This window comes from Acanthisitta chloris, unplaced genomic scaffold, assembly GCF_000695815.1.
Source record: "Acanthisitta chloris isolate BGI_N310 unplaced genomic scaffold, ASM69581v1 scaffold6672, whole genome shotgun sequence".
Classification (NCBI taxonomy): domain Eukaryota; kingdom Metazoa; phylum Chordata; class Aves; order Passeriformes; family Acanthisittidae; genus Acanthisitta; species Acanthisitta chloris.
Genome location: NW_008660936.1, coordinates 9049 through 20617, shown reverse-complemented (window position 1 = coordinate 20617; position 11569 = coordinate 9049). Strand labels below are relative to the sequence as shown.

The following is an 11569-nucleotide window of genomic DNA, read 5'->3' as shown; positions in this document are numbered from 1 at the left end:
AGAAGGAAGGTGGGTGATGGTGTGGCTTCCCATGCTCTCCCCAGCAGCAGTCACACTGGCTGCATAATTTTGAGGAAACCCTTGTAGCACAAGGCTGTGTATATACCTGCCCAGCCATCTTAGCCCTGTCTTCCTTTCCCAATGATCCAGACTCCCATCATAGGGGGGTGTAGGGAGAGTTTTGGCCTCCAATCCTGAGCCCTGCATGTGCCCAACCTGCCCATTCCCACCCATGCGAAGTCCTTGCAAGCAGCAATCGTCCCAACAGTTAAGGTCAAGGCATGGAGGCCCTGCAGGCTCCCAAATTTAATTTCAGGGCCCCTTCTCAGGGCACCTCAAAATGCCAGCAAAGCAGCCCATGAGAGTGCTGCAGGGCCATGCTTGTGTCTCAAAACTGCCCATGCTTGTACACACAAACCACACACAGTGCTCACACTGATGCACATGTCCTCTGGGCTCCCACATAGCCAGCACCTCCAAGTGGTTTGGGAATGCTTCTCAACATCAGTGAGAAGCAGAAACTTCAAAGAAGGACTAGAAATTTGGAAACACTTTGGGAAAACTGCTCTAAGTGCTGTTGTCCCAGAGTCCCCACAAAATCCACTGCTGGATGAGTGAGTCCAGCAAAGGTCCAATTGTCATTTTGAACTTTTTTTTCCTAATGTGCATATAAGCTCCTGCTGACCCTATGTAGAATTTAGTTTACTTTAAGCCACAGCAGAAAGGACCCAGAGCAAGGTGAAGCAATTTGGCACTTTAACTCCATATGAAAAGAGGAATGATCTCCCTGCACAGCCCAGGCTTACCCCCAGAACTTCCAGCCTCTCTGTCTCTGCAGCCCTTACAGGTCCCCATGACAGGATTCACCCCTTGGTTAGCTCTGCTTCTCAGGAGTGACAGGAAAACCTGGTGGCTGGGCTGGTGGCCCTGTTTGTGGAGGGCTAGGAGCAGCCCAGAAGAGCTGCCTGTCCTCCTGCACAGCTCAACCCACTGATGTCTGGAAAGGGAGGTACTTGGCCCTGTTGTTCCATATAGAGAAATTAAATCCTGTGCTCCTCCCTGTTCACATCCCCTCGAGGAGAAATTTTTGAATGAAGGGGTCTTTGAAGACAACAGGGAAGTACCAGTGGCACCTGGGTGGCCTGCAGGAACACCTCTGAGCAGGAACATTTATTCCCTGTTAAAGGGGATGAAGTATTGCAAGGAACTTGGCTTGTCCTGAAGAACATAGGAATGCTCCTCTCCCTGCAGGGTCCGCTCATCCCATGCCCAGAGCTGTGCTGTTGTCTGTTAATATTCAATAGAAGTTACATTAGGTGCATGACCAGCTAATACTGTGCAAACATTTGGAAAACATCATGGCGTGACTGAACTCGGGGGCCTGCTACTGATAACAAGCAGCATAACCTTGAGAGCTCCTATTTACAGCCGCTGACTGCAGGGCTTTTCTCCTGGCCCAGCCTCATTATTGCTTTTTATCAGATGGATTTATACATTGAGAACGTATCAATCCAGAGAGCCACCAGCCTAAGGCAGGGACTGTTCTGTTTCCCCTGCCACCGATCAATAGCTTATTTGAGCAGATGGCTTTGGGTGGCATGGCCAGGGTGAGTTCTGGCCAGCCCAAGGCCTCGTGACAGACAGAGAGGCAAATCCTCCCTCTCAATGCTTCTGCTCCTGCTCTGGCTGCTACCAAATCTGATCCAAAGCCCAGGTCTTCAAGACTAGACCAAACAGGGAGGCACACTGGGGTCAAACCTGTCCAGGGACACTTTTACAATAATGTAGGAGGGAACTCTGTTGCTCTGGATAGATAAGTAGGAGCTGTTCTGTGCTTCCTTATTGTAGCTTAGACGGAAGTTTTCCAGCTACACCTACCTGGTGCAAGAGCTTCCCGAATGGACTCACAGGAGTCATGTGGACAAAGAAGCCTTGCAGATACCTCCTTTTCACACATCATCTTCTGGCTGCATGTATGAGCATGGCCACCATTTCAGACCTCATATATTGAAATCAAAAGGTTCAGATCCTTTGTATGGAAATTTCCCCATTGACCTCTACAGGTGTTCGGGTTCTGGATCAGCCCCATCCCAGGACAGTGTAATAAAACAAATCTGAAATCAGAACCATTAGATGTAGGCAGCTCTCACAGGCATCCCATCACAAACCAGACACAGCTGCACCTCCACCCTGCCTGGCAGCAAAGCTGGGAAACTGCAGCTGAGGAAGACGAATGCCAAAGGTCTGCGCTAGGTTTCAGTGTGCATTGCCATGAACGACCTGCAGCTCAGCCAAAATACTCTCTTGCAGCTGTACAAAATGAACGGGACAGAATCAGCACCCGGAGATCAAGTTACGAAGACAGCAGCTTGCCCTCCATCAATGTCCTACTGCAGGCAGAAGTCCTGGCACAGCAGGTACCTCTTTCTTTAGCAAATACTAAAGCATTAGGCACTACCTGGCTCATAGAGCCAGCTGAGTATTTAATAGCTGAGTCTTCAAATTATCACCTCTTCTCTAAGTAACTTATCTGCCAACTCAACACTGCTTTTTCAAAAAAAATTTGTTAGCTAAGACCATCCCTTTAATTCTCCTTTGTCCAGAACTCAGTTGTAACAATATGCAGTGACTTGTTCTGCTTTGATGGGACACATGAAGGCTGGAGAACCTGCTGGAAGAAAATAGGGTAGAACCATTGCAATCCAAAGAGCTGTGGTTGCCTAAGCCCATGAGGGGCTGGCCTTGCATGAGCTGCCTCCCTTCCCCATCGGCTGTTAGGAACTTTGGATTCTGGCTTCCTGTACATTTGCACAAGGAATCAGTTTCATGCTTGTTTTATGCAGATATCTTTTCCAGTGTTTGCTTAAAATTCCCCATTTCCACTACCATACTGCCAAGATCTATTTCCTAGAGCATTCAGCTGAAAGGATGACTCTGATTTAAGAGTCTGGATATTGCAAATGGTGTACACCAGACCAGCACTCTCTAGGAAGACTCAGGACAGGATGGGCACACAGTCTGTGGGGAGGGTGTGTCTGTGATGAGGATGAGGATGTGCTGGAGGCAGGAGCTGCCACTCTTCATGGGAGCTGGGGAGAGCAGCACTCCATGTCCTAGGGAAAAATGAAGAGGGTTTCAGGTTGACTGTCCATGCTCTTCCTTGCTTCAAGGGTCATGTTACCTGAAGACTGTCCTGGGAGATGCTCCAGGACAGGATGTTCCATACTCTGGGCTCAATACTAGTCTCAGTCCACTTCCCCAAGGAGGGAATATGCCAGAAGGGCCAAGGGCCAGTTCTGTACAAAAGGAGCATATCCAATCTCATCCCACACCTCACCTTGTTCTGTGGAGGCCCTAATATATTTGTACACCCTATAAACATAATATTGGTGCTGCTCCCAGAGGTGTGAGTTAATGGGGTCTTAAGTCACCAGGTCTACAAGGAAAGGACATTTCTGGGACTCAGAGTCCTGCAGTGACATCACATGTAAGTTTGGAGCAGGATGTGCTGATAAAAACTACAACCACCAGCAAATCCAGGGGAGCTCCTTCTCTCACACAGAGCACAGAGAGACTCATTAAACAAGGCAGGCTCCAGCATGGTAATTGGTAACTTTTATGTGCCTGGCTAATTAGAACAAGATACTGCTGAGGAGCTGCTTTCTCCAAGATCTCAGGTCACTCACTCAGAGGTCTTTATTTATTTGCTAAGCCTTCCGGGCCTTCTGATTAGGGTAATACATGGTGAGATTTTTACAATCTTATTTATTCAATAATAGCTGGAGAGCTGGAAAGCCTCCAGGTAATGTAACCTGAAAAAAAAAGTGCAGGTGGCATTTGAATTCCATTTCCTTGGGCAGGCTGGCAGGGTCCAAGCTGAAAACACTGGCAGGAACAGGACAGGAAGAGCTGATGGTGTAGAAGAGCACAGAGGGCAGGCAGAGGGCAGCGATGGGGTTGAGTTAATTGCTTACAGAAGCATGAGGCTAAAGTAGTGACTAAGGGCAAATTTTTAGATGAGCTGGGTGAGCAGCTATGCATGAGAAGCAGGCAGGAGGTTGGATGCCTGGTTTGGGGGAGATGTTCTGTCCAGCTCTGTGTGACAGTACTTGCAGAGTTGTCAGGCTTGTTCTTTGCAAATGAAATGGCCCCATTTGCCTCCCAATCACAAATAATTCAACATGCAAAGAGTGTGACCTGTGTTGTGAGCATGTTTGCATACACCCAGTTTTGCCAAAATTGCCTTAAAGCAGTGGTGGGATTTGGGAGATTGTTGTCTTGAGAGTCTGTCTTTAGCATTTCAAAGTAGGTAATGTCAAATATTAATGACCTGGTGCTCACAGAAAGCAATGTCAGACCTGGAAGGCTGCCTTCAGCAGAGACTTTGTGTGCTCATGGTGACTCAGGAGGAGAAGCAGAGCCTGCATGTCTCCTGTCAAAAGCAGGCACAGCAGCTCTGGCCAAGCACTGGCTCTGGAGCAGGGTGGCAGGGGCAGCAGCTCTCTGGCCTTTGGTGGAGCCAAGTAGCTGTGCAGCAGCACTGGGTGGATGTGTGCTTGTGCTACACTCTCTGCTCCCTTCTGGATTTTGACTGAGCACATTTGTTCAGTGGGAGGAAGATCCTGGCTTTAGAAACATTTCTTTCCAGTCTATTCAAGGCATGACAGTTTGCCAAGATGATCCACAGCCTCAGCTCCGAAATATTCCGTGTTCACAGATCCTCAAGTTGATCTCAATTTAATGAGTTGTTGTGGGTCACCTGTTCTGGAGACTGGGTGTGCAATAGAAAAACACAATCATTGATGCTGGAGTCTGCACCAACACAACTCATGAGCTGGGGATCTTCCTGTCTACGCTTCCTCTGTGGCACCGAAAGCTGAAGGATCTCTTCTCTCCTTCCAGATATCATCCCCAGTTCCTGTGATCAACAGTGACATCCGAGGGAAGAAGATTGCTAACATCTCTGATGTGTGTGAGTCCATGAAGCAGCAGCTGCTGGTGCTAGTGGAGTGGGCCAAATACATCCCTGCCTTCTGTGAGCTGCCCCTGGATGACCAGGCAAGTCCCCCATCCACCCTGCTTGCTCTGCCCTGGCAAAGGCAGTGGGGAGCCAAAGACTGCTGAGGCCTTCAAAGAAAACATGCATTGTCCACTCTGTTATCCTGACTGCTGCAGCTGATTGGGAACAGCATCCATACAATGCCAGCACAGGCCAGGCATCCATACAATGCCAGCACAGGCCACTTGTATGTGCTACTAATCAGCCGATGAGCACAGTCACGATAACACTGAGCTCGAATTAGGTGCATTATCAGATGTGCATTTTGCAGGGGTCTGTCAGTCAATTGTTTATTAATTACAGCTTGTGCAGCACTTTGATAACCTGAAGTGCTATACAAGTGCTTGGGGTAACGAGAATTAGCAGGACAAATTTCTGGCCTAAGTTCTGCTCAAGACTCCAAACCAAATCTGTCTTTCTTTCTGCTTCTCACCTGAGGATATGTTTGTATCCATGCTCCTAGCATGGGACTGTTGAAGCTAAACACTAGCTTGATCCCAAGGCAATAGAAAATCTTTTTCCAGAGTTCAAAAACAGGAATATATTTGCATTTAACACAAATCACTGAAATGACACTTAAGATAAGCACAGCAGATTCGATGTCCTCTGCCAAACTGCACTGCAGGATCTCAGGCAGCCTCAAAGAGATCCAAGGAGAGGTCTCCCGTGTTAAGTGTAAATTTCAAAGGTATGCAACAGATGTTGAAGGACATGATGTGTGCCCAGCCTTAAACAGCATGTGTGGCTGGTGGGGAGGCTCCAGGGGGAAGGGATAGCACTTCTGGCAGTGGCTAGGATAGGTTCTGTCACAGGTAGGAAGGTACTTTTATTTGTATTTGAGCTAGGATCACTCTCCAACCCTATTGACCTAGAGGTAATTTTTATATCATGAAGAAAATGGATATTCAGAAATTGAGAGTATCCAGCTGATCAAAACCTCCTAAATCCTAAATCTGAGCTCTTCAGTAACCACCCAGCAGCACAGAGCCCTGGGAAATTTGTGCTATTAACACAGGAGCATATTTCCCTCTTTTCTATTGTGTGCAAGTGCTAAATTGTTTAAAATTGTAAAAAAATCTGTTAAATTCCTAAGGCAACTACAACTCAGAAGTTATGAAAACCCAAATGGACTCCACTGGGAAATGGCATTTGCACAGCAAACAGGCTGCAGCCCAGCACAGACCTGGGGCAGCTCTGCACAACCCATCACATCCTTGTGCTATTTGGAACAGAGACCCTGAACCTGGTTAATAACTCTGCAAACTGCAGCAACTTCCACATCAGCTCATTTTACAATTGTGAGGCTGCAGAGTTTCTCAAAGCAGGAAGCAAAATCCAAAGATGCCATGGTGTGAACCCTGCCTTCCCACAGGGGAGAGGCTGCTCTCAGCATGCTCCTCAGGCTCCTCTCAACTGAAACAGATGTCCTGTTGTGACCAGCCATCCCCATGATAAGCACTTCCCAATCTGTCCCAAAGGGCAAGAGAGGAAAAACTGTGCTGCTTTAAAACTAATCATCCATGCTTTCAACGGGCAGTGTGAGAACTGCAGCAGCAGATACTCAGGGGAGTGCAGGAGGAAGAGCAGAAATGCCAGGGAGTAGAATGAACAAAGCTACACACAAGGCAGCTGCCCAAGGGGTATGACAGCCAGTCAAGACGTGTCCAGAGGGTATATACCATGCTGAGAAAGGCTATTACATTGTTATTAAAGTGTTGCCTGAGAATGAATCATCACTGACAACATTTTTATAAGAAAAGTCATACCCAACCCCTCATTCTTCCTCTTCACCAAAATGTCAAAGTAAGTAGGTTTGGTGGGGCAAAGCCATTTCATCTCAAAGATAAAGTTCTACTTTCTTGTGCTACAACTTTTATATTTAGCCTAGTTCACAATGGAATGATGTCTCTCAGGTTCATCACTGCAAGAACAAATATCAAATGAGTTAGTTTTGCCTTGTTGAAGTAATTCTCTTTAACTCTCCTCAAACAAGTAAATTTTATGGAAACAAAAGCGGTGGTTCCAAACGGAACTTTCTTGAATTTGCATTAGGCAGGAAATTTCTCGGTGAGAGCTTTGCTCTCCCCCGGGACTTGCAGTTTTTTCCATCCTTCTCAAAATTTCATCAGATAGGAAAGCTCAGCTTTGTGCAGCTCTGGTAATTACAAGCAGCTCAGCTAACATATCCACCCATGTTTGGATAGTGATAGAGGGAGGCAAGATTTTAGCATCCAGATAAAGATTCCCCCAGTATCATGTGTGCGGAGTCTTTTTGCAAGGATCTCCACTCTGTTTATTTTGCATAAGTTTTTCACCATCTGCAAAAAAAGAAATCCCTCTCTCAGACATCAGCACCTTTTCTAACCAGAGCTCTCTCCTACGGGTGACACATTCTCCTGGCATTTCTGATAGGGTAGGAATTCTCTTGGCTTTGTCAGATGCTGAGGGATAACACCCTGGAAAAAGGGACCATTCTCATCAGGACATACTTTTCAGAGTCTCTCTATTAATGTTTAATGATTGTTTTCTCCAGCAGAGGCTCCTGGCTGGACATTAAGAAGCCTCTGTGTCAGGGTGTCCAATCGTTAACTTCTGTTTCTGCCTAAATCTCTGAAATTTTTAACTGAAGGAGGGCAAAAGACTCAGAACATTCTCAGGAGCTGCTGGAGGGTGCAAAATGAAACGCTTCAATCATTAACATCAGGGCAGAAAAACATCCCTTTGGCTTCCCTGGCTCCAATGCCTGTTGCTGTGGAGGGGATGAATGGCCAGAGGGTGACCCCACCAGCCAGGTGGGTGTGTGTCCCCATGAGGGTGATTTCAGTGAGAGGTGGGCACAACCCAGAGGGACAGTGACTGGCCACAGCACTAGACTGTAGTGCTCCCCACTTCCCAGGCTGGAGTGTGGTCCCTGGTTTTGCACTTGGTAAGAGCTGCTTTGTCTGCAAACAACCCACTGTGAACACGTCCCTTGCTGGTGTGAGGTCCTGGGACAGTCTAGCATGGTCTTGCTCATGATGTGTCCTGAATATGGGATATTTCAGGTGCTATCTCATATCTCCTGGTTCTGCTGGGTTTATAACTGTTTATGCACAGGAGTTAACCATTTTTTGATCCCTTATTGTGACTGCAGAAGTGCTCTCACTCCCCATCCTGAGCGCAGTATGGGAATGCTGGGCTTTGTCTCTTGCTTATGTGACATCACAGCCTTGTCTGTGTCTCTGCATCACCCAAATAATTTTTCCCCACACTTGCAGGTAGCACTGCTGCGTGCACATGCAGGGGAACATCTGTTACTGGGAGCTGCCAAGAGGTCCATGGTGTTCAAGGATGTCTTGCTGCTAGGTAAAGAGTGCACTTCTGCTCCCAGCTCATCTGCTTCTGTGGTGCTTCCCTACTGGGGTGAAGAGAGGGTGGTTCAGTGTTTGTGGACATCCTTTTTGCAAGGTGGTGGCTTGAACCCTTCTGTATTTTACCAAGCCTAGCATGACCAATGGGTGCAGCTAGGCTTGGCAGACATTCACATCAAGGCCATGTGGCAAAGTTGGAGGACTATGAACATTCATAGTGCACCCCCAGGTTTGAGTAAGCAGGCTGTGACGTGACTGAGAAAAAGGCTCTCATTCCTCAGTCAGCTTTTCCTCGCTTGAGTGGCTCCTGTGTAATGAGAGGCTGCTCTGGCAGCATAGATCAGCATTTCTGGTGGGCTGAGCCAGGGAATGGCCAAAAAAAGCAGGAACTTCTCAAGTCCTCTACCCTCCAAATTATCTCAGTATTGGTGCCCTGGGTTTTGAACTCCTTGTCACCCTTGATAAGTCTTGAGCAATGACAAGGTGATGGTCTCTGTGCGGTTTATCCAAAGGAAATGATCACATCATCCCCCGGAACTGCCCCGAGCTGGTGGAGGTGAGCCGCGTGGCTCATCGCATCCTGGACGAGCTGGTCCTCCCCTTCCAGGAGCTGCAGATAGATGATAATGAATATGCCTGCTTGAAAGCCATCATCTTCTTCGACCCAGGTATGCTCCAGCTTGGTGAGGGTTACCATCAGAGGGGACTAGCCTGGGTTACACCAACTAATACTGGTCTTGAGTTGTGGAAATGCTGTCTGCTTTCCTCTCCAGGCCAAATTCTTCTTACAGGGAGAGGAGAAGTTAGCCTAAGAAGAGAAAAAAGCCCATTACAGCAAACAATAGGGGATCAGAGCCAGCTTACTTCAGGGCACACCCAGACTTGATGCTTTTACTGGATAGGAACAGCCTGAATAGTTTGCTCTGTGGGTTATTTCAGATGCCAAAGGACTGAGCGACCCCTCCAAGATCAAGAGGATGCGGTACCAGGTGCAGGTCAGCCTGGAGGACTACATCAACGACCGGCAGTACGACTCACGGGGCCGCTTCGGGGAGCTGCTGCTGCTGCTGCCTGTGCTGCAGAGCATCACCTGGCAGATGATAGAGCAGATCCAGTTTGTCAAGCTCTTTGGCATGGTTAAGATTGACAACCTGCTGCAGGAGATGCTGCTGGGAGGTGAGTACTTGAGGGTCTGACAAGAGGCCTCTCAGTTTTCACTGATCATTCTCCCCTTGAGAACCTTTGCAGCCATTGTTCCTTGTTTGAAAAAGGTGGAGTCAGCCTGTATGCAGATCAGCCCTTGACTCACAAAATCACCTCTCCTATCCTTGGCAGTGGTAACTAAGGTTCCTCCACTTCTCCTCACCGAAAGAGATACATTAGCTGTGCTTCTGTTTTCAGAGAGGCATCCCCAGCCCTATGCACACAGAAGAGTTTTGCTGTGCAACCCCCATCCCCTACCAAGCAACCATTTCACTATTCCTTCTCTGTCAGAAGGGAGTCATCAAAACAAAAAGGCCTGAAAGTTCAGGTTGAACGAGTGTCCCAGAGTTCTAGTGGGAGCATCCAATGGGACAAAACAAAATGAAAAGTTGCCACTGTGCTATTCTTTAGATGGAGCTGTGACTCAGGAATATAATCCTGTGTAAGAGGAAATGCAGGCAGTGAGCCCAGGGCATCCACAGAGAAAGAGAAGGGTGTGCTACAGTCACTTATGGATAAGCTGATCACGCACAAAGCCTTGGACACTTTGGTGCAGTGGGTCTGCCTATTTGAACTGTCTCCTTCGGCCTTCATGGCAACTAATGTCACATTGCATATTTTTAGGCTCGTCAAGTGAAACACCACATGCTCACCACCCCCTGCACCCTCATCTGATCCAGGAGAACATGGGAACAAACGTCATTGTGGCCAACACAATGCCTCCTCAGATGCACAACGGGCAGATGTGTGAGTATCTCCAGAAAAACTGAGAGCTCCCAGGAGAAACTGAGAGCTTTCCAGTCTGACTGTGGAGGTAGTTCCTATCTTGCAAGGAAATTTCCAAGCAAGGCAGAGTCTCTGGTAATGAGTGTGCGAGAAATTCCTATGCAGAAAAGAGGGAAAGACAAACAGAGATATGGGTTAGACTAGATTAGGTGAGACTGATTCAACAAGATATCCCTTGGCAGACTGCAACTTTTACATAGCCCTTAAGGGAGGAATGATCCCATCATTCTAGTGAAATCAGTGGGAAGGCTCCCCTTCCCTTGAGTGGTTCAGATACACCTCAGTTTACCCTCTGCAAAAACACAGGAGATTCTGGTCCACCACATGAGGCCACCATTTCAGAACTTGGGCTGAGGTGACCTCAGCTGACCAAACTTTGGCCAGTACAGGTCAAAACGCCAGCAGCTCCCCTCATTTGGTGTTTGTTGTTGTGGTTCTTTTGGGGCATCAGACCATGACTGTGTATCTGGGCTGCCTTACAGCAAACACAGAAGCCCTTAGAATCTTGGGTTTTGCTACAGAACTTCTGCTGTGCTGACACCTGAACCCCACATGACTGAGAACAGATCCCAGTGCTGTCAGGTCCATAAGACCCTCTTCTAATTTTGTTTTTCTCTCTGTAGCTACTCCAGAAACTCCACAGCCATCTCCACCTGCAGGGTCAGGACCAGAGCAGTACAAGTTGTTGCCTGGAGCCATTGCAACTGTGACAAAACAGCCAACCTCCATCCCACAACCTGCCATCACGAAACAGGAGGTCATCTAGCAACCTGCAGACCAGCTGGCCTCCTTCAGAAGACCGTGTGGGAGAAAAGCCCTAACTGGCTCTGTCACTGTGAAAAGAGAAGCCATCCAGAGGTCCCTGGGCACAAACACACAGACTTGTTTACTGGACTAGTCCACCACCACCAAAAGCTGTCTTCCTGCAGCTATGGACAGCATGTGCCATGGGCAGCCCTGAGTCCCAGAACTAAGGCTGAAGCCTTACTGAAACTCTCAGTCCTTGTAAGAGGGCCCAGATTCCTGCCTCCCTCTGTGGGGAGGTTGCAGTGACTGGCTGGGGACAGTGCAGCTGACTGTTCCCCCTGCCTCAGCGTTGGTTCAGCACACACCAGACCCTGTGAACAAGCAGTTCTCTGTGCCATGTGAATGGAGGGTTCCCACAGCCATG

General features: G+C 48.1%; 1 protein-coding gene across 1 annotated transcript in view; it reads left to right on the top strand.

Annotated features, from left to right (window-relative positions):
* HNF4A (hepatocyte nuclear factor 4, alpha) overlaps positions 1–11164 on the top strand; it is a 16793-nt gene extending 5629 nt beyond the window's left edge. Inside the window, exons 4-10 of the mRNA XM_009070015.1 lie at positions 2230–2417; positions 4903–5058; positions 8317–8404; positions 8922–9077; positions 9349–9585; positions 10237–10359; positions 11022–11164. Coding sequence (XP_009068263.1) covers positions 2230–2417; positions 4903–5058; positions 8317–8404; positions 8922–9077; positions 9349–9585; positions 10237–10359; positions 11022–11164 — 1091 coding nt within the window. The remainder of the gene's footprint in view (positions 1–2229; positions 2418–4902; positions 5059–8316; positions 8405–8921; positions 9078–9348; positions 9586–10236; positions 10360–11021) is intronic.
* Positions 11165–11569: the final 405 nt, after the last annotated feature.